Source organism: Mizuhopecten yessoensis, unplaced genomic scaffold (genome assembly GCF_002113885.1).
Source record: "Mizuhopecten yessoensis strain PY_sf001 unplaced genomic scaffold, ASM211388v2 scaffold11113, whole genome shotgun sequence".
NCBI classification, from domain to species: domain Eukaryota; kingdom Metazoa; phylum Mollusca; class Bivalvia; order Pectinida; family Pectinidae; genus Mizuhopecten; species Mizuhopecten yessoensis.
Genome location: NW_018408886.1, coordinates 137119 through 159941, shown reverse-complemented (window position 1 = coordinate 159941; position 22823 = coordinate 137119). Strand labels below are relative to the sequence as shown.

At 37.5% G+C, this 22823-nt stretch overlaps 1 protein-coding gene across 1 annotated transcript in view; it reads right to left on the bottom strand.

Moving 5' to 3' along the window:
• LOC110466032 (mothers against decapentaplegic homolog 6-like) overlaps positions 1-15839 on the bottom strand; it is a 35643-nt gene extending 19804 nt beyond the window's left edge. Inside the window, exons 1-3 of the mRNA XM_021522289.1 lie at positions 14360-15839; positions 7251-7304; positions 6009-6092 (exon numbers count right to left, since the gene is read on the bottom strand). Coding sequence (XP_021377964.1) covers positions 6009-6092; positions 7251-7304; positions 14360-14771 — 550 coding nt within the window. The 5' untranslated portion in view covers positions 14772-15839. The remainder of the gene's footprint in view (positions 1-6008; positions 6093-7250; positions 7305-14359) is intronic.
• Positions 15840-22823: the final 6984 nt, after the last annotated feature.

Sequence of the window (22823 nt, the reverse complement as noted above, 5' to 3'; positions counted from 1 at the left end):
CGTTAGACCTCATAATACATAACTCACAAATGTACAAAGTATTTATCAAACTTAGATTATAGAAAAACACTTATCCAAAATAGGAAATTTCTAAAAATATTCTAAAAAACGGATGTTTCCCTTGATCTCAAACTCTGACAAACTCCAAAGAATTTCTTGTGATAGTATTTAACTCATTCACCCCTACATATTTAAACTGGACTTGTCCAGTCTTTGATTTGGTAAGATTCAAATGTGACTTTAGGAGTAAATGGGTTAAAAGCACTATGAAGACCAACCGGTAGTCAATTTTTGCCGTATCTACCAAAACTGTCAAGACGTTTTATCGTAGAAGGCCTACCAACTCTGATCTAATTAATGTCATAAGTTGTATGGATTAAAGTCTGATTTACAGCGTCTCACAAGTTAAATATGGTAACAAGACGTTCATGCACCGTGCACCAGTACACAGGTGAGGTGTCATGCACTTTATCGAAAGTAGAAGCGATTATGGACGAACATTTCCTGATGTATATCGGTGAATGGTTTGAAATAAGAAAGAACAATGAAATATTATGACGGATTGATTCTTAATTTAGACGATAATAGTAAACGATTTTAGCACACACTGCTGATGTCATACACTTAACTCATTCACCCCTGAAATTTTATAATGAACTATTTCAACCTTGAATTGGAAGAATTCAAATGTATCATCAGGGGTAAATGACTGAAGTTGTGACCTGTGATCTGACGACATCTGACACAAAATTAAGGGGAGGTTACCAGGGTTTCATTTGTAGCCATTAGTCGGCTAAATACCCTCCTCCTACAGATCTTTCTATTGCTACTTCATGAGGGGGAAAGAAAAATTTTGATAAAATGTACTGAAATAAGCCTTTGTGTTGTATACATGTGACTTGAAATCTTATTGAGACCTTTGGTTACTGTATGTTCTAAAACTTGTGGAATTCTACCATGTTTTACCTACGTTGCCATAGTAAGACGAGAAAACTTAAGCCAAAATGTCTATTCCATCAATTACAGACGTAAAAAGATTATTAAAAACAATATATATTTGTCGACAAACACTCACTTATCTTTTCTTTTAACAGGAACATAGAAATACTAACATATTCTGAGTTTTTAATTATATTATATAAATCATTGTTTTTAACCCTTTCAACCCTAGATTACTTTAGTAGACTCTACCATACATTTATCTGGATGAGTCCACCCTGGTCCACAGTGGTGAAAGGGTTTATCTTACTGTTCTATATTACAATTACAGTTTTTAATTAGAAGGTTTTTTTGTTTCATGCTTTGTCGTTAATATGAAATGTTCATTTTGTATATCCTGTCTGACGTTGGTGAAGATTTATGACAGATTTCTGTCTACAGCTATCTGAACAGGACATCACCACTTCTAACAAACTAAACATTACGATTGCTCCACCACTGCATATCACCACATTTTTATTTCAGATATAAGTTAATCCAGTAGATATTTTTTCAACAATCTAATATCATTTTCCCTATATGGTCATTTTTTAAATCATCTTCCTGTCTATATCTTTATATCTTGTTTGTGGTGCTTTTGAAACATCTTAAATATTTTTTTGTCAGTGTTTTTTCTACATGACAGGTATAGACGTCTGTTGCGCAGACAATTCTTCCTCTTTCGTTTATTCCTTCCAGTATTTTTTATTTTTTTTTAGTTTTAGTTTTAGGGAAGGTTCACATAAAAAAACACCTGTACTGAATCAAACTTTTTCAAAATGTATTTCCTTACTCGTTTTCCGGTTAATTTTTTTTTTTTGTCTACTCCCAACATTTTATGACACATTCGTGTACCAATAACACAAACTGAACAATCTACTTTTTAAAACGAACTTCCTTTATCATTTTCCAGTTGATGTTATGTTGAAATATTTATGCTTTGTTATTCAATCATTTTATGACAAGTTCCTTCGACTGTCTATACTGCAGACAGTTTTTTTTAATTTTTAAAACGTAATTTCTTTCTTGTTTTTGTTTCCTGTCGTCGGTCGGCGAAGTACGGCGACACCGTAAGCCCTTACGTACCAGTGATAATAGTCGTTTCTTTAACTGTCTTTCTAGACCTTTATGACTAATTATCTGACGATGTAATTGCACCCTAGAAAATACGTCTGGCAGACTGTGTCTACTGTAAACGTGCCAAATATTTGAAAATCAAAAACATTACTGAACACTGAGCGTTCTATCTTTATCAGTGGATAATAGGAGACTCCTCTGTATACCAAAACTAAGAGAGGCATACCAGTTCTACAAAGCCTGTAGCTTTCAACTTTGGGATTTAGCCTTATTTAACACTGATTTCTTTTTAATATTTACGTATCATACCCAAACTAAAGTTTGTAAGTAAATGTTTCTGATCTGCTAAGGCAAAGATTTTTGTAGATTTTTTTCAGGCGAGGACTGAAAGTGAGTTCTATAGGAAAAGCACGAGTCAAGAACTTTAATACTTGAGTAAAAATATACAACTGATCTATCATATTTTCTGATTTTCATTTATCTCTTTCTTCCCATGCGGAAGAAAATTAAAACGCATGCAAAATTTCACAAGCTCTACCTAAAATTAACTCATTCGACCCTGAAGACACATTTGAAAACTTCCATTTCAAAGGTTGGAATAGTTCATTATGAAATTTCAGGGGTGAATCAGTTAAAGTTAAGCTAATTAAAGTGAAAGTATTTACATCTTTGTTTTAAGTCTGTGTAATTCAGCAGAGCTTAAAATAATTGAAAATATTTTCAAAATTCCATATAAACTAATGTCTTACTTGAGTTCTACACCACGATGAAATAAAATGCACCAATAGTAATTAAGTTTTCATACGTCCCCATAACTTCATAAATTTCTAAAACCATAATAATTTCAAACATTTCTACACGTAAATTATCATTTTACGTGTGCACCCCCTAATGAACAGAATCCGATCAACAAATTATGAGTAATGTAGATAATTTTGACGTGTGTGCGTCATCTATCTGACGACGACTCGGTGGATGTTTACCGTACCTGAGTAAGCCCTAGACGTTTTAAGTTAACTAACACAGGCCCTGTCGCCAGTATAGCGGTCTTACTAGGCCCAGCGACTCCAGTACTGTGTACCTAGATCAGCCGGCTGATAACACTGGCTATCAAACCCAGCCGGTTCATAGCTCGGTAAGCTTAACCACGCAGTAAAACTCCAATTATCCAAATTATGATTTGAGTGAATATTTGAAAAAATTTACGAAAAAATATTTCTGTATTTTTAGTCTTAAAATGAACATCTAATGTCTTTAAAATATATATAGTTTTTAATTCACATATATACACTGTTTAACGTTTGTGGAGCTGTAAGTTGACCAGACTTGGAACACGTGTCCAGTAGGGCTGATAGTGGTAGCTAACACTAGGGTCCTGTATAGCGAGTTTCCACTACCTTTAACGAGGTCCCTAGCCAGGCGCTGTGGAGGGCAATTGTACACATATATACAGTCTACCTGCTCACACAGACACAAAGACTTGTTAGCTTCACACAAAGTAAACACAAATTTTTATCTTTGACATATTTTGGGGAAAAGAAGTTCAAGATACATAAAATGATAATTGTAAATATCTGCGATCAAAGATTATCATCTGAAATCATTAAATTTAGAATTTAAAGAATTAAAACAAATAAATTTCCATTTTAAAATTTGATTTAACCGTTGATGATATAAGTTGACTGAGCTTTAAATGTGCTGGCACGAGGTATTAAACACGGACACTTATAAAGTATGGTTGTCTATTGGTGTTAGGGCCCGGCTTTTATTTGTCCCTAACTTTGCTGTACAAGATTCTGATGGTTTTGACTCACGCTTGTTGTTATTTTAAATATGAATTAAATAAGGTATTTATTTGATTTCACATCCCTAAGCTCACCCACGCAATAAGTAGAAGGGGACAGAATCGGTTTAGTCTGTTACCAGCTCCATTGAAGCTTGTGTCCCCCTTAGGCCAAATAAAACAAATCTTATGTTTTCACTAAACCCTACTTTTACCTTCGATTTTTGTGCGTACCCTAAAGTTGTTATTGGCATTTAGCGATATGCACTGTTAAAGTCAGAACTCCTGCTCCATATAAACAAGCATATAGTAAAAATACCAGCCTTGCATTTTTTTTTTACCTAACTCCACACAAACCAAAAAGGATAATTCAGCCTAGAAAATTAGAAGGTTACGAGCACAAAAACGTGGCAGACAAAATTATGTACTACAAACTCTAGGTCATTGAAGGTAGACGTACTTGGTCATTCAGAACAATTCGTTCTTCTACAAAACCATCCAGGACTGGAACCTACAGTATTAGGAGAAGAACAAGTGCACAGGAAAGTGTCCAACAATTCAAGTCTGGACACTTCCCACTCGGAATAACATCCCCAGATACCAAAGTCTGGACACTTCCCACTAGGAAATAACAGTCCCAGATACCAAAGTCTGGACACTTCCCACTCGGAATACCAGTCCCAGATACCAAAGTCTGGACACTTACCACTAGGAATAATAGTCCCAGATACCAAAGACTGGACACTTCCCACTCGGAATAACAGTCCCAGATACCAAAGACTGGACACTTCCCACTCGGAATAACAGTCCCAGATACCAAAGTCTCGACACTTCCCACTGGGAATAACAGTCCCAGATACCACACTCTGGACACTTCCCACTCGGAATACCAGTCCCAGATACCAAAGTCTGGACACTCCCCACTAGGAATAATAGTCCCAGATACCAAAGACTGGACACTTCCCACTCGGAATAACAGTCCCAGATACCAAAGACTGGACACTTCCCACTCGGAATAACAGTCCCAGATACCAAAGACTGGACACTTCCCACTCGGAATAACAGTCCCAGATACCAAAGTCTCGACACTTCCCACTGGGAATAACAGTCCCAGATACCAAAGGCTGGACACTTCCCACTGGGAATAACAGTCCCAGATACCAAAGGATGGACACTTCCCACTGGGAATAACAGTCCCAGATACCAAAGTCTGCACACTTCCCACTGGGAATAACAGTCCCAGATACCAACGTCTGGACACTTCCCACTAGGACTAATAGTCCCCGATACCAAAGTCTGGACACTTCGCACTAGGAATAATAGTCCCAGATACCAAAGGCTGGGCACTTCCCACTGGGAATAACAGTCCCAGATACCAAAGTCTGGACACTTCCCACTCGGAATAACAGTCCCAGATACCACACCACCCGTCACACTCAACACCAGAAATTTGTGACCTGTGACGTACAGATACAGACAAATATTTTCCAACCTACTTACAGTGTACTCTGAGGATGATAGTGGAAACATTGTCAATCTCATTGCCTCCCTTCACGCTGTATATATACCCTTTATATTTTATTGACCCCAACATTCCGGGGGGAGGGGGGAGTTTAGCTACATACTACTGTATAGAAATCAATCTGACACATATCAAGGATCATTTATCAACTTAAACATACCGGTAACAAAGAAGTAAATACAGTTCATATTTTTCATTAGAGATCCCCGTAAGGAATTTGTACTGCCCCAAAGGGCTTAGGGGTTCGCCACAAAACTAAGTGTCCAGAAATATCCAGATAGGCTTCGCCATACTGAAGTAATATCATTCTAAGAAATACATTATTCTCATGATGGAAGTTAGAAAACTTGAGATGAAATCAGAATATTGTGGTTTAAACTCTTATGTTTAACTTTCTTATAGATTGCTCAATCTGGTAAGTCAAGTCCACTAACGTATTACAACCTTCATAGGAAATGTCATCTCATATTGACAGATGGAACCTACAGCTGTGAGTCCTATCAAATGGCGATTCCTGTTCAATAAAACTGTCAAATGTGTTATTCCACAATTTTTTCCCTAGAAATAAATGTTTGGGATAATGAGGTTCCACTGTATATTGTGCATGTACAATGTATGTCTGTCAAATGTTTTTAAATCTTTAACTACCTGAGAAGTCCAGACGACGTGGGGTAGGTGTGTTTCCCGTTTCCGTTGAAACACCCATCACAGATTCTTCTATTTGGTCTATTTCTGAAAACAATGAACGAAATTAATTGTGATAAACACACAGGTGACTAAGATGTCTGTTACTAAACACACAGGTGACTAGGATGTGTGTTACCTAGCAACACTTTCACACATGATACACGACAGAATACATGGACAAATCTGTGCGACAGAAAATCAAAACCACGGGATCTTAGACAGCAACATATCAGATTGAAATAATTGTTAAAACAATTTTTTATATATAACCTTGTTTATATTGAAAAAATAAAGAATTTCCAGCTCCAATATGGCAGCTTCATTTCAAAGAAGGTTATATGGACATATACAATTTTGTTTACCTTATTTCTATTATAATACCAACAACTGTGACATGTACAGGATATGGGTATACAGTTAACCCTTGATACAATGCTCTTCTTTCATTTGCCACCTCAAGCTCCTTTACTGCCCAACATATTTCAATGTCCCATTATATTTTTCATGTTTTATTAAGAATTCCTTTGACATTTCACTCAATTTATCGCCAAACCCCTTTATAACGCCAAGTTTTCTGTGACCAAATGGTGGCAGTATAACAAGGTTTTACTGTAAGTAGGTTAAATTATAGCATGTGAGATATCCAGTACATGGCTTAGATTATAGCATGTGAGATATCCAGTACATGGCTTGGATTATAGCATGTGAGATATCCAGTACATGGCTTAGATATCGATTATAGCATGTGAGATATCCAGTACATGGCTTAGATTATAGCATGTTAGATATCCAGTACATGGCTTAGATATCGATTATAGCATGTGAGATATCCAGTACAGGGCTTGGATTATAGCATGTGAGATATCCAGTACATGGCTTAGATTATAGCATGTGAGATATCCAGTACATGGCCGTACATTTTCAATCGGTGAATTACTTTGTGGAGTGGTTTTTATGTTAGTGTAATCACTGGCTTTGAATCTTCTGGTAACCTCAGAATCTCTTGACATCTTTAAAACCAAACTTCACTCTCTAAACCATTAGTATTTCATACACAGGACTACACATCCTTCTTTGCCATGCACTCACTATCACAACCCTACATAATGACAAAATCTTTAATATGATGAAGTAGGTCAATCAATGGTAGACATATATAAAGAAGATAACCAGTTATTTCTTTTAAGTTTGTATGAGAATTACCTGTTATCTTTAATCTGGAGCTCTTCGACCAATTCCCATTAGTATAGGGTGTATCTGAAACAAAGCAACGTAACAGTTCAATTCCTGTAGCAAAACTGTCTATTTTGTTAAACAAAATCAAAATATGTAAAATATCTTTGTACCTAGCCAATATGTCTATTCAGATTTAATTAAATGTAAAATAAATATTTTGATATACACAATACGTGTCTACCACACACGCAGGTATACACACATAGAGAGATATTAGACAGGTGGCATAGGACTAGCAGTTAGCACCTGATAAGGCAGCTCCTGCTAATTCATCATCAATTGTACTGATTAATGTATATGCTAATTGTATTAATTGTACATATGTATATCTATGTACTGTAAAACGCTTTAGAGTGGCTTATTCTAGCTATATAGGGCGCTATATCAAATGTATTATTATAATATCATTATTTTAATCACCAAACTGTCTATATAGATTAAGTCAAACAAAATGGATATATTTATCACCAAACTGTGTATTTCGATACTTAGTTATAAATATATGTATCAATAATATTATATTTGCCTAGAGTTAGTGAGCTGCCTCTATATCTGTATAATTTATGCTTCACTGTATAAATGTGTTATATATAGCATATCTAAAACGGACTGAAGCTCCTTGTTTTACACACAGTACTGTCGCAGATGATGTATGTTACCTGGTGCAGTACACATGCATGTAGAGGTCTTACTCTACGTGTCCAAAGAACCTAATTACACGAGATCTAGACTGTCACTTCACAAACTACCGGTACATCTACAAACGATGGAACAATTGTCACTCTCAGTCCCAATATTAACAAGACGGACGTAACTTTAACTCATCGTAACATTTAATTGCCGCGGAGGACAGTCGTGAAGCCAAAATATTGGGACTTAAAGAGTAACAATTTTTTTATTTTTTTTTGTATCTTTTTTGCCTGTGGAAATCAACTGTTGTTTATTAGATTTTTAAATATACAAAAAAATATATGTATACACGCATCTTCTAAAAGTCCAGAGATTACATCGATAACTTGCATGATTTCTTTAATCATAAAACAGTCCTTAGAACTGAGGAAGGGGTCCTACATCAGTAATGTATAATATACTTCATATAAATTGTATATTCGGATGGTTTAGCTTGTTATCATTCATGTTGCCACCAATTACTGTGTAGTTATAAATGCGGAAATTGAATTGTATACTTATTATATAATGGCATCAGGAATTGAATTCCTAAAACCAATTTGTTTGTTGACGTTTCTCATTGATAAGTACACTTACAGCAGCAGGCCTGCAGTTCCTGTTGACTGTGTGTCGATATATAGGTCGTCAGAGCTCTACACGTGGGTATCGAGTTCTATTACCATGTACTTCCCCACTACTATAAACACACAAACCACAACAGGCTATACAGCCCATGTTATGAATGGATCAGACCTTGATTGAAGCTGCCCTAAGTGTTTTTGTGGTGGAGAAAAAAAGTCTCCCAAGAAAAATATCTGCATTTTGTCACGTCTGTGCCTCGTTATAAGGGCACCTGTCAGTGAGTGGGGTCGGCTAGCGCCTGCAGGCAGAGTACGTAACAGATAGGTAAATGCATATCCTAAACACCACACATACGTAATCTGTACAGGTATCTGTCACAGCTATGTAACATCCTCAACACCCCACATACATACCACTAACCTGTACAGGTCACAGCTACGTAACATCCTCAACACCCACATACATAACACTAATCTGTACAGGTCACAGCTACGTAACATCCTCAACACCCCACATACATAACACTAATCTGTACAGGTCACAGCTACCTAACATCCTCAACAACCCACATACATAACACTAACCTGTACAGGTCATAGCTATGTAACATCCTCAACACCCCACATACATAACACTAATCTGGACAGGTCACAGCTATGTAACATCCCCAACAACCCACATACATAACACTAACCTGTCCAGGTCATAGCTATGTAACATCATCAACACCCCACATACATACCACTAATCTGTACAGGTCAAAGCTATGTAACATCCTCAACGCCCCACATACATAACACTAATCTGGACAGGTCACAGCTATGTAACATCCTCAACCCCCCACATACATAACACTAACCTGTTCAGGTCATAGCTATGTAACATCCTTAACACCCCACATACATAACGCTAATCTGTACAGGTCACAACTAAGTAACATCCTCAACACCCCAAATACATAACACTAATCTGTAGAGGTCACAGCTATGTAACATCCTCAACCCCCCACATACATAACACGAATCTGTACAGGTCACAGCTCTGTAACATCCTCAACACCCCAAATACATAACACTAATCTGTACCGGTCCCAGCTACCTAACCCCCTAAACAACCCACATACATAACACTAGCCTGTACAGGTCATAGCTATGGAACATCCTCAACACCCCACATACAGAACACTAATCTGTACAGGTAACAGCTACCTAACATCCTCAACAACCCACAGACATAACACTAATCTGTACCGGTCCCAGCTACCTAACCCCCTAAACAACCCACATACATAACACTAACCTGTTCAGGTCATAGCTATGTAACATCCTTAACACCCCACATACATAACACAAATCTGTACAGGTCACAGCTACCTAACATCCTCATCAACCCACATACATAACACTAGCCTGTACAGGTCATAGCTATGGAACATCCTCAACACCCCACTTACATAACACTAACCTGTACAGGTCACAGCTAAGTAACATCCTCAACACCCCATATACATATAACTAATCTGTACAGGTCACAGCGACGTAACATCCTCAACACCCCCCATACATAACACTAACCTGTACCGGTCATAGCTATGTAACATCCTTAACACCCCACATACATAACGCTAATCTGTACAGGTCACATCTACGTAACATCCTCAACAACCCACATTCATAACACTAACCTGTACAGGTCCCAGCTACCTAACATCCTCATCAACCCACATACATAACACTAACCTGTTCAGGTCATAGCTATGTAACATCCTCAGCACCCCACATACATAACACTAATCTGTACAGGTCACAGCTACGTAACATCCTCAACAACCCACATACATAACACTAATCTGTACAGATCACAGCTCATAAAAATGTGCAGTTATTTACAAAAAAAGTTTTTTTGAGATTATTTCATTTTTGACATTAGATGTTGCATCGACATTAGAATACAGGCTGTTTTTTTTTGGTTCAAATTGAGAAATTCCACTTGTCATTGGACCAAATTCAGTCTCAAACAAAAGCCCCGTTCTGAAACATCAGAAAGTATGACTTTGACCTTATATGATTCAACTTAAAAGTACAACACATAAAAAGTCTTTAAAAAATCAAGCAATCCTTTTCTCAGATTGATGAGATTTTCTGTGTGATTGGTTACAGGTATTTTACACACCTGTGCAGGTGTAATGTCATTGTCATGGCGATACAGTTTCTACCTGTTTCTTCACATATTCACATAAAACCATTAACGATAAAAGCAAACAAATTGCTGTGATATTTAAAAAATACAGGAAATGCAACAAAAAAACCAATTGCTATATTTCAACGTTTTTACCACTAGTAGCTGTAAACTGGTAGATATCTGCCTAGCGTGACGAATTCCCTGGATTATCACCGAGATTGCATTTGGTGAGGAGTGAAGGTCACAGGATTATCAACAGATTTACCACTTCCAATTAGCCAGAGCTTGTATGTTAACGAAAATCACCGAAAAAGATTCACCAAAACTACACCGACAAAATCAAATAAAAATTCTGCCCAGCACTGCTGATAAATATATACTCAGCTAATCTCTGCTACGCTACACTAGTCTTCATATCGAGGATGTACATATATTAGACAATCTATGTCAGGGCCTTTCCAAAGTTTTATTTTTTCAAATTTGGGATGATTAAGGATGATCTGGATATAGGAAACAATTTGTTTTTGGCCTAGTCTGGGCCTCCTCCTCCTCCTCGCCCGATCCTATACCTGCACCCATGATGTACACACTACTCCTAATCAACAGGCTCCTACAACACCCTACAGTAAATGGTGCATGTACGTGCACAGCGAGGCAAACGCCACTACCCACACAGTAAGTTTACAGTCTCCACGTCTCCATACATCCTCAAGTCAAACGTACACCCTAGCCTGTAGCACTAGATAGGTCTTTTATACTGTTATAGTTTTAGGGTAAATATAGCATTTAAACCCAACCCCAACAAAAACGTTCCCTGATCGGTTTACACTGCGTGTGTTCTATTATTCCAGCATCAATAAATTCCCCAAGTGTTGATCTATTTATACATGTATTCCCTGGTATGTTACCCTTGGTACCCCCCCCNCCTACATGTATTTTCCATGCCCGATCATGATCAGTAGTATCCCAGTTGTTTCAATGGTATAAGTACCACATCCTTTGTATATATATATATATATATAGTCAGCATTCCAAGACTCCAAAATGAGAAGATTTTTACCCCAGTTTCAAGATTTTTTAAGGGCATGGCGTTACACAATCTTAAAAATCTATCAAATAAATTGAGTATCCCCTTGAATCTTAACTTCGTTGGAAACTATGATGTATACAAATCCTGTGATCCAGTATATATTGTGTGGTGTAGTAGAGCCGGCCCCGTCTATACTATGTATACAAGATCCTGTGATCCAGTATATATTGTGTGGTGTAGTAGAGCCGGCCCTGTCTATACTATGTATACAAGATCCTGTGATCCAGTATATATTGTGTGGTGTAGTAGAGACGGCCCATCCTGTCCTGGTAATTGTCTATAATTACCACAGACTTCGGACTGCAATCAATGTATGTACAATACAGATAGCTGGGAAAATCAGGGGGTCAAGCTATCAAAGCCAAAACCAGGGGCTCAAGCTCTCAGAAACCGCCTCATTGCTACTGCCCCTTTTTTGAGGAGTTAGGGTTATGACAATGCTTTTTCTCTGAATAGAAGGGGCTAGGCAATCTGTGGTTAAGATTTGCAGGAGGATCCGGTCACAGACCCTTTTTTCAGTGACTGCGTTTGTAACTATATCTTAACTCATTCACCCCTGAAATTTCATAATAAACTATTCTAACCTTTGAATTGGGAGAGTTCAAAATGTGTCTTCAGGGGTGAAGGAGTAGCCCCTTGTCCATTATTTTGAAATATTTCTGCAGCGGTCATCAGGTTGTTTGAGCAAATGCATGGTGGACACAGAAATGTGTCTCTCTGTAGAGGGATTGTAAATATGGCCATTTCTTCGTAACTATGGAAATGGGGGGTTTTAAGTAGATGTGTAGCTACAAGGATTCAATGGCAGTTGTAGGGAGCTGAAAGCAATGGGCCATTTTCAACAATTTTAGTCAATATCAAAAATAATTAAAAATAAAAATAAAAAATAACACGTAGGGAGGGGTGATTATTGGATGCTGGGTGTTGAGGTAAATACATCACATATTTACGGGGTATATAACACTCCACTACGTAGGGAGGGGCGATTATTGGACGCTGGGTGTTGAGGTAAATACATCACATATTTACGGGGTATATAACACTCCACTACATATGCTGTAAACTCACATTGAGTGAAGCACACACCAAGGGTTATGTCCCTACACACCATAGCGTACGTTTGTTACCCAAACAGGTGTATTTTATACATAACCACAATCTCTGTATTATAAACACCGGTTTTGTGTTCAAACAACACATCTTTGCCACCTTTAAAATTGACAGATTAAAGTTTGTTTTTTAAAAACATCATATTCTCTGTTGTTTATGAATAAAAAATATTCATAGGTTTGAAAATTTAATCCAGAAAATAACATCATATTTAACTTGACTGAGACAGGTTATATTAATACAGCATATCAATTAATATTTAAAAATATTTTTTTATGAAGTGATGCTAAGTTACACATGCACTCAGAGTGTATGCAATAAAACATATAAATTAATATTTAAAACAGCTTTTTTATGAAATGATAATAAGTTATTGTGCACTCAGAGTGTACGTAATAAATCTTTCACTGAAAATAAGATGTGTATACTATATATACACTATAGTCATACCAATTATTCTTTTTACATTTAGAGGAAGATGACATATGGTTTCAAGCCACAGAATTATATTTCACCTGTAGGGATGTCTTATTTTTTCAAAATATTTCTGAATTATTTTCCAGTAAATGAGCTCATGCAAATTTTGATATAAAAATTTGCAAATATTATGACATTGGTAACATTGTACCGATAATTTCAGATGAACGATTTCCATCGTAGTACATATGTATCTAGAAATAGTCATGAGATCAGCAATCTCCTGCGTTAATATTTAGCATAATTATGTGCAGTTGATGAAGTAGGATTGTTATTGCAGTAATTTATCATATTTTATATACTCCAGTGGCAATCTACGAGGGTTTTCTGGGAATCAGGAAGACCCCACCCTTGGAATTCCCTTCGTATTTTCCCTAACTGGAAAAAACTCCCCAGAAAACTGGACAGCCCCTCACCCGTTCATCAGTGTCGGGATCGGTCACTAGATTTCATTTCATCGTAACAGACTAAAATATCTTGAATTAGCGGTTTGCAAGTAAATTTTTGGTCTTGTGTGTGAATATTTTCCCGTGAGAGTAAATATTTTGACATGATGTTGTCCACAGGCCAGTCAATCCATCACAGTATTATTGTATCAATTTTACACTGGACAGATCAAACACTCAATAAACCCCACATACTTACATCACTACAAGACTTTAATATATCAAAATCCTGGCTATATGCTATATGCTATAAAGAACGAACGATATGCAGAAAACGTAGATTAATTTTTGATTATATGATGAGTATTGATCGCAATTACCTGTTTTTGCTGTATCCTCCAATGGTAAGAATTACAGCAAAAACAATTTGAAATATATTAGTAACGATGACAATTACCCGTTTTTTGCTGTAATGGAAGCAGTTACAGCATAAATAATTTAAAATATATTAGCACTGATTAAAGTTACCTGTTTTTTACTGTATAAATAGTTTCAAATATATTAGAAACGATCACAATTACCTGTTTTTTGCTGTATACTCCAGTGATAGGGGTTACAGCATAAGTAAGCCGGGTCATCCGCAGACTCACAGTGAGGCAGTCTTTTAAGTTCAGTATTTGGTGTAATATCACTCCATCTCCACAACTGACAACACAGTATGTGGGGAGCCACCGACCTCTTCCCCAACCGGAGGTCACTGTTGGGTAGGAGGACACACCCCGTCGTCTCGCCACCCTTCGTTTCAATACTCTCGCACAGCATCTCCAATTGTTTTTCTTTGAGTCTTTTTAACATGCTCTGTGCTACACACTTGGTTTCTGTATCCCCGTCAGGGCTAGTTGGTAAACAGGTTTCATTCTCACCCGAGGTTTCATTATGTAATCTGTTTTTCCAAAGACGTTTCACGAGTGCAGACCGTTTAGATCGGAACATAAATCATGAATCGCTCTGGACATTGAGATATTGCAAATAGTCTACTCAACATAAACTTAGATAAATAATATAGTAAGTTGCTAGTAAATACGAACAAAGTATTACTTAATAACTGACAACAATGCAATACAACTCAAAATGTTACATAGTCTGAAATAATACTATTTAACGCCGTAATATTGTTTTCAAAACAACGCCGGATGTTTTTTATCAACAAAATATAAACGTAATACACATTTGTTTTGCGTATGTTTATATATTCGATACAATGTTCGTTACATATTGTAAATAAACCAGTGAAATCTTGCTCGCTCGACGTGCCTTGCTCCGAATCTCGAGATCATCACAACACGAGCCTCAGGAATGTCGGATGTACACACGTACACAATACTCTGACCCGTAAGGTCAGGGATATATATATTTCTCTTCAATGTGCTACGTTCGTCGTTACTCCCGAGCTGTCGATTTCACACACATACATCTCCTTGTAACATTTAGTATGTATGAACTACACTCGTGGAATCCAGTAGAATGATGCTAGACCCATAAACACACTGAATATACCTAAAAACAACGCTCCGCTGTTTTCCCCCACTTAACGATAGACGAGAGGAGACAGTCTGTCGCTATCTCCAAACTCTGTGAAACAAGCGGCTAACACACTTTTCTAAATCCTCTTTTCGGTTCACAAGTCTTCTCGATAATATCCAAAATTCTCACAGCGTTCATACTTCTTAAAGCTCAATATAATATCCAAAATACGGGATTTCTCTGCTCGGTATAGGCCGTCCTCACACAGGATCGCTCGCCAATTGTCTGACCTGGGCGAGTCTATTCTCAAATCGGGGCCGAAGGTCATTTATTTACCTGAGTTGTTCATTAGTGTTCGTAGGATTTTTTAGAACCGAGGCACGAGACATGGACCGAATTTCGGCATATGGTGCTCGATAAGGCACTCTTTTGTGACTTTATGATAAATATCCATTAATATATGTTTATTCGAGGATGTTTTGAATATATTTCACAAGCACCTCGGTAAATATAACAGCGATGAATACATGGTACCTGAAATTGCTGCGACCTCGCTAGTATTCTGATATCTCGTTGTTTGATTGGTTGATTGCTCCCACGTGGTAGGTCTAGACTTTTTGGCGCGGGCTTGGTCTATGTTAAACTACCGGAGGTATGTAGCGAGCGGTGTGTACGTTGTATGTATCTCAGCCAGGCCGAGCCTTGTATTATTTCAAACCACTGAAATATCGGGGAGGATCTCTTGACTTCACAAACAGGAACAGTCTTCACAATTATAGCTACATGAAAGGTCGTTTGTTATTAAGTTCTATGTAACGAGAAAACCGTCTATTCCGGATGACGTGTGCGAATGTTAAACATACTAATAAATATATAAGTACTTTTAATTCAGTATTTTATCTTGCTATTTTAACGGCATTAAGTCGCCAAGTGTCTGCCCTTTTTAAAAATTTATTGGGAATATATAGATAAATAAATTAAACAACACACAAACAGGTAGGACAGTTTTACCTGTAGGCAGAATTGCTTGAGTAAAGTTATTTCAATTTAAAGATATTTAATGTTTTTGAAAAAAATCTACATTTCAATTAAGAGAATTTTAAATCTGTTTTCATTCTTTAATTGATTTTATCAAAGTGTCAACATGTTCCGGATTCAATTAAGATAAGAAGTTCTTCATTACTGTGACCAATACAACGGGTATTCTTTTTCTTGTAGAAATTTCGTTTTCTTTGCCTTCAGATTGGTATCGATTCCTCCTTAATAAACACGACATCCCCATTAAGAAAGGTTTTTTTTTAACATTTTCCTTTGAATGAATTGAAAACCTTTTCAGACAAATTGAAAGGAAATATCGATTAAATTCCGTCGAAGTCCATGCATGACCAATACCCGACGAAACGGACGTAGATATGTATATTGGAAAGTAAATAGATATACCCTGCTTGAATTAAACTGTATGAAATGTAACGCACGACTTTTTGTAACTTGTCTGTCCGGGACTTGCTTGTGAAATGAACTCAAATTGATTATTCCCAGGCTAATTTGAAGTGTATATATTTTTTTGTCTCTAAAATAGTTAATCTAATAAAAAAAATCCCATAAATGCCATCGTATTTCAGTGTACGCGATCATGTCACCTTTTATTGTATGCTAATATCTTGTCCACGGCTAACTTGAGATTTTTACCCACTGACTTCTATAGCTAATATACAAATGTATAAGTAACGGCGATATTAGTGAACCGTTCTCCTTGGGAAAAGACGACGTGTTTACAAGAAAATCACCTTAATTAATGAAATATTGAATATGTATTGTGTAGGTGCGAGATATTTAGGGACACGTGTCTCGATTTCTATCCTTTCTAACTTCCATCGTCACAATTTCCCGAGACATATGAGCACATGTCTCCTATTCTCATTATTTTTTGTCTGGTAGAGCGCAATAGGGCGATAGAAGATAATACTGTGTCCAGTCATCTCTCCTAATTATAACTTTATACAATATTCGCACCTGTATATTTCTCCCCAGATGCCCCATGGTAATTGACAACCAATTAGGAGCACGCGCCACTAATGACATCCATTGTCCGCACGAGACGAACGCTAAGCCCCGCCCCGCCAACATGGCGCTGCTTCGCTACAGTTACGACCCGAGAACAAAGCGAGCGGTCCCATCCAAGAGTAGTCGATACTTGAACTGGAGTCTCGTTGTTCGAAGCGTGAGTAGCTTCAGAAATAAATATTTATATTCTTTTCACAAACAGACGAATTATAAAAAATACATTTTCATTATTTCTGGACATCGTGTATTAATCTGAATTTAAATTCTTCCGACATCTGTAGACAAGTTATAAACAGACAAGGAAAAAGGTCTGACAAATTTATCTTTTTTAATTTTCGCCCGGTAAACTAACTAGTTTTGGTTGTATAGATCGTTAGGCCTTAGCCTTGATCAATTAGATGTGGCCAGATGATAGGGCTGGCGAGACGGAGAGACAATAAGTAAGGGAGCCGGACGGACTAGCCAAACCCTCATGTTTTATATATTATACATTCGTCTACTGAATATTCATAACGCTACCCGGGTGTTTTGTTTATTTTAATGCTACATTTGTCGGTGACAGACTACAATTTCTATTTTATAGTGATATTCGATTATTAAAATTTTAAACACTAACGAACTACTATCTACTTTAAACGACGCCTCGGTTATTGACGTGAGTTATTTATATTTCCAATGTAACAGGTTTGATTGATAAAACATCATTTTAACTCTAGGCAACGTTCTGTCTGGTACACAAGTCATGTTACATCCGGGATGTATTTGTAACTCGGGACATTGTTTTAATTAGCGTGACGCAAACTAGGGACCACGTGCACTGTTCCAGGATGGTCTGGATAAATTTAATTTGTTTTACTCCCACATACGATGTAAATAATAATGATTTACCGTGATTATACGTTTGACGAACAAAACTGAAATCATTAAAAACAAAATAAACATTTGTGTGTGGGTTTATTGTTTTTAATCTGTTTATTTAATAACTAACTCATTATGAACTAACCACAGAAACAGAAGTGTCCAGACTAGGTTCTACTATACACAGAAACAGAAGTGTCAAGACTAGGTTCTACTATACACACACACACAGAAGTGTCCAGACTAGGTTCTACTATACACACAAACAGAAGTGTCCAGACTAGATTCTACTATATACACAAACAGAAGTGTCCAGACTAGATTCTACTATACACACAAACAGAAGTGTCCAGACTAGATTCTACTATACACACAAAAAGAAGTGTCCAGACTAGGTTCTACTATACACACACACAGAAGTGTCATGACTAGGTTCTACTATACACACAAACAGAAATGTCCAGACTAGGTTCTACTATACACACAAACAGAAGTGTCCAGACTAGATTATACTATACACACAAACAGAAGTGTCCAGACTAGATTCTACTATACACACAAACAGAAGTGTCCAGACTAGGTTCTACTATACACACAAACAGAAATGTCCAGACTAGGTTCTACTATATACACAAACAGAAGTGTCCAGACTAGGTTCTACTATACACACAAACATAAGGGTCCAGACTAGGTTCTACTATACAAAGTAACAGAAATGTCCAGACTAGGTTCCACTATACACACACAGAAGTGTCCAGGCTAGATTTTACTATACACACAAACAGAAGTGACCAGACTAGGTTCTACTATACACACACAGAAGTGTCCAGGCTAGATTTTACTATACACACAAACATAAGTGTCCAGACTAGGTTCTACTATCCACACAAACAGAAGTGTCCAGACTCGGTTCTACTATACACACAAACAGCAGTGTCCAGACTAGGTTCTACTATGCACACAAACAGAAGTGTCCAGACTCGGTTCTACTATACACACAAACAGAAGTGTCCAGACTAGGTTCTACTATACAAACAAACAGAAATGTCCAGACTAGGTTCTACTATACACACACAGAAGTGTCCAGACTAGATTTTACTATACACACAAACAGAAGTGTCCAGACTAGGTTCTACTATACACACACAGAAGTGTCCAGACTAGATTCTACTATACATACAAACAGAAGTGTCCAGACTAGGTTCTACTATACACACAAACAGAAGTGTCCAGACTAACAAGATTCAAACCGAAGTGTCCGGACTAACAAGGTTCCACTGTACAAACAAACCAAAGTGTCCAGACAAACAAGGTTCTACTATACACACAAACCAAAGTCTCCAGACTAGCAAGGTTCTACTGTACACATAAACCAAAGTGTCCAGACTAACAAGGTTCTACTGTACACACAAACCAAAGTGTCCAGACTAACAAGGTTCCACTGTACACACAAACCAAAGTGTCCAGACTAGCAAGGTTCTACTATACACATAAACCAAAGTGTCCAGACTAACAAGATTCAAACCAAAGTGTCAAGACAAACAAGGTTCTACTATACACACAAACCAAAGTGTCCAGACTAGCGAGGTTCTACTGTACACACAAACCAAAGTGTCCAGACTAACAAGGCTCTACTTTGCACAAAAACCAAAGTGTCCAGACTAACAAGGTTCTACTGTACACACAAACCAAAGTGTCCGGACTAACAACGTTCTATTCTACACGCAAAGCCAAGTGTCCTGACTAACAAGGTTCTACTATATACACAAATCAAAGTGTCCGGACTGAAAAGGTTCTACTGTACACACAAACCAAAGTTTCCGGACTGACAAGGTTCTACTGTACACACAAACCAAATTGTCCGGACTGACAAGGTTCTACTGTACACGCAAAGCCAAGTGTCTGGACTGACAAGGTTCTTCTGTACACAAAAACCAAAGTGTCCATACTAAAAAGGTTCCACTGTATACACAAACCAAAGTGTCCGGACTAACAACGTTCTATTGTGCATGCAAAGCCAAGTGTCCTGACTAACAAGGTTCTACTGTATACACAAATCAAAGTGTCCGGACTGAAAAGGTTCTACTGTACACACAAACCAAAGTTTCCGGACTGACAAGGTTCTACTGTACACACAAACCAAATTGTCCGGACTGACAAGGTTCTACTGTACACGCAAAGCCAAGTGTCTGGACTGACAAGGTTCTTCTGTACACAAAAACCAAAGTGTCCATACTAAAAAGGTTCCACTGTATACACAAACCAAAGTGTCCGGACTAACAACGTTCTATTGTGCATGCAAAGCCAAGTGTCCTGACTAACAAGGTTCTACTGTATACACAAATCAAAGTGTCCGGACTGAAAAGGTTCTACTGTACACACAAACCAAAGTTTCCGGACTGACAAGGTTCTACTGTACACACAAACCAAAGTGTCCGGACTGACAAGGTTCTACTGTACACGCAAAGCCAAGTGTCTGGACTGACAAGGTTCTTCTGTACACAAAAACCAAAGTGTCCATACTAAAAAGGTTCCACTGTATACACAAACCAAAGTGTCCGGACTAACAACGTTCTATTGTGCATGCAAAGCCAAGTGTCCTGACTAACAAGGTTCTACTGTATACACAAATCAAAGTGTCCGGACTGACAAGGTTCCACTGCACACGCAAACCCAAGTATCCATACTTACATAGTTCTACTGTACACACAAACCAAAGTGTCCGGACTGACAAGGTTCTACTGTACACACACCCAATTATCCATACTTGCAAGGTTTTACTGTACACGCAAACCCAAGTGTCCCATCTTATAAGGTGCCACTGTACACACAAATCACAGTTCATACAAACCAACGTCTCCTACCGGTGCCTCTGACCAGCGTAGTTCAAGATGTAAAAAATATAACAAAGCTACTTCGTTTAGAGAAAGGGCATTGATGTTGTTGTTATAGCTTGTGCACACTTCTTTTGTCGTATGTTGCAATACAAGATGTGTTAAATATGTAAAAAGGCGTGATATTTGAAACTTTAACCTCTATATAGAGTTGACTCCCGATGTTTATCCTCATCTTCCCTATTATATAAATGGAGTTGTTTTGACGAAGCATTAGAGTTATCTCCCCTATATACAGTGCTGTTTTCAATATAGAGCTGTTTGTCAAGTTATAGGTCTATTTCCCCGTCATATAGAATTGTTTTACCCCAGTGACTACAGAGACACCGTGGAAAACCAGCCATTTGTCGACTTTATTGTTAGCCCAGGTCGATGGCAAAATCAGGTCCACACGCATTGTATACTTCTATTTATAACATGCAATTTATAATTCACACGCAACTCAAAACCTGAGCTTTCCAGTTTGATTCCAGTATCAGTTTCTATTTATTACATTGTATAGACAGTAGTGCTACTTCTGTCTCCTGTTTACGTTGAAGTTGATTGGTGCGATATATTGAGAATGTGTATTGATGTATGTAATGCAGGAACATTTGATGAATCGATGTGCACTTAACCTGAATACGATTTTATTATTATTAATTTACCACGACATACCGAGTGTTTTCTCAAAGCCTTGAGTTATCTCCCCTATATATATAGTGTGTTTTGCTAAAGGCCCTTGTCTTCCCCTCTATGCATAGATTTTTTTGTCCAAGCCTATCAATGGGTACCCCACCCCACCCCTTTATATCACGTTGTTTTCATATGATCAAAAAAGACTACATGCGTCAAATCTGAATTTTTCTCCACGGTATATTAAGAGTTGGGTTCCTTGACGCCTGGAGTTGATTTTTATGTCCAAAGAACAGGATCAGACACAGCGGAATTTAACCGTTTCAGCAAAAAACCTCTTTATTTTAAAGTTTCGACTCAGTTACGTATGTCGTATGGACAATATAAACTGTATGACAAGGAGTCAATACGTTAGACTCAGTAACGTTAGTCGTATGGACACTATAAACTGTATGACAAGTGACAAGGAGTCAATACGTTAGACTCAGTTACTTTTGGCGTATGGACACTATAAACTGTATGACAAGGAGTAAATACGTTAGACTCAGTAACGTCTGTCGTATGGACACTATAAACTGTATGACAAGGAGTCAATACGTTAGACTCAGTTACTTTTGGCGTATGGACACTATAAACTGTATGACAAGGAGTCAATACGTTAGACTCAATAACGTTTGTCGTATGGACACTATAAACTGTATGATAAGGAGTCAATACGTTAGACTCAGTAACGTTTGTCATATGGACACTATAAACTGTATGACAAGGAGTGACAAGGAGTCAATACGTTAGACTCAGTTACATCTGTCGTATGGACACTATAAACTGTATGACGAGGAGTCAATACGTTAGACTCAGTAACGTCTGTCGTATGGACACTATAAACTGTATAACAAGGAGTCAATAAGCTAGACTCAGTAACGTTTGTCATATTGACACTATAAACTGTATGACAAGGAGTCAATCCGTTAGACTCAGTAACGTTTGTCGTATGGACAATATAAACTGTATGACAAGGAGCCAATACGTTAGACTCAGTTACGTTTGTCGTATCGACACTATAAACTGTATGACAAGGAGTCAATCCGTT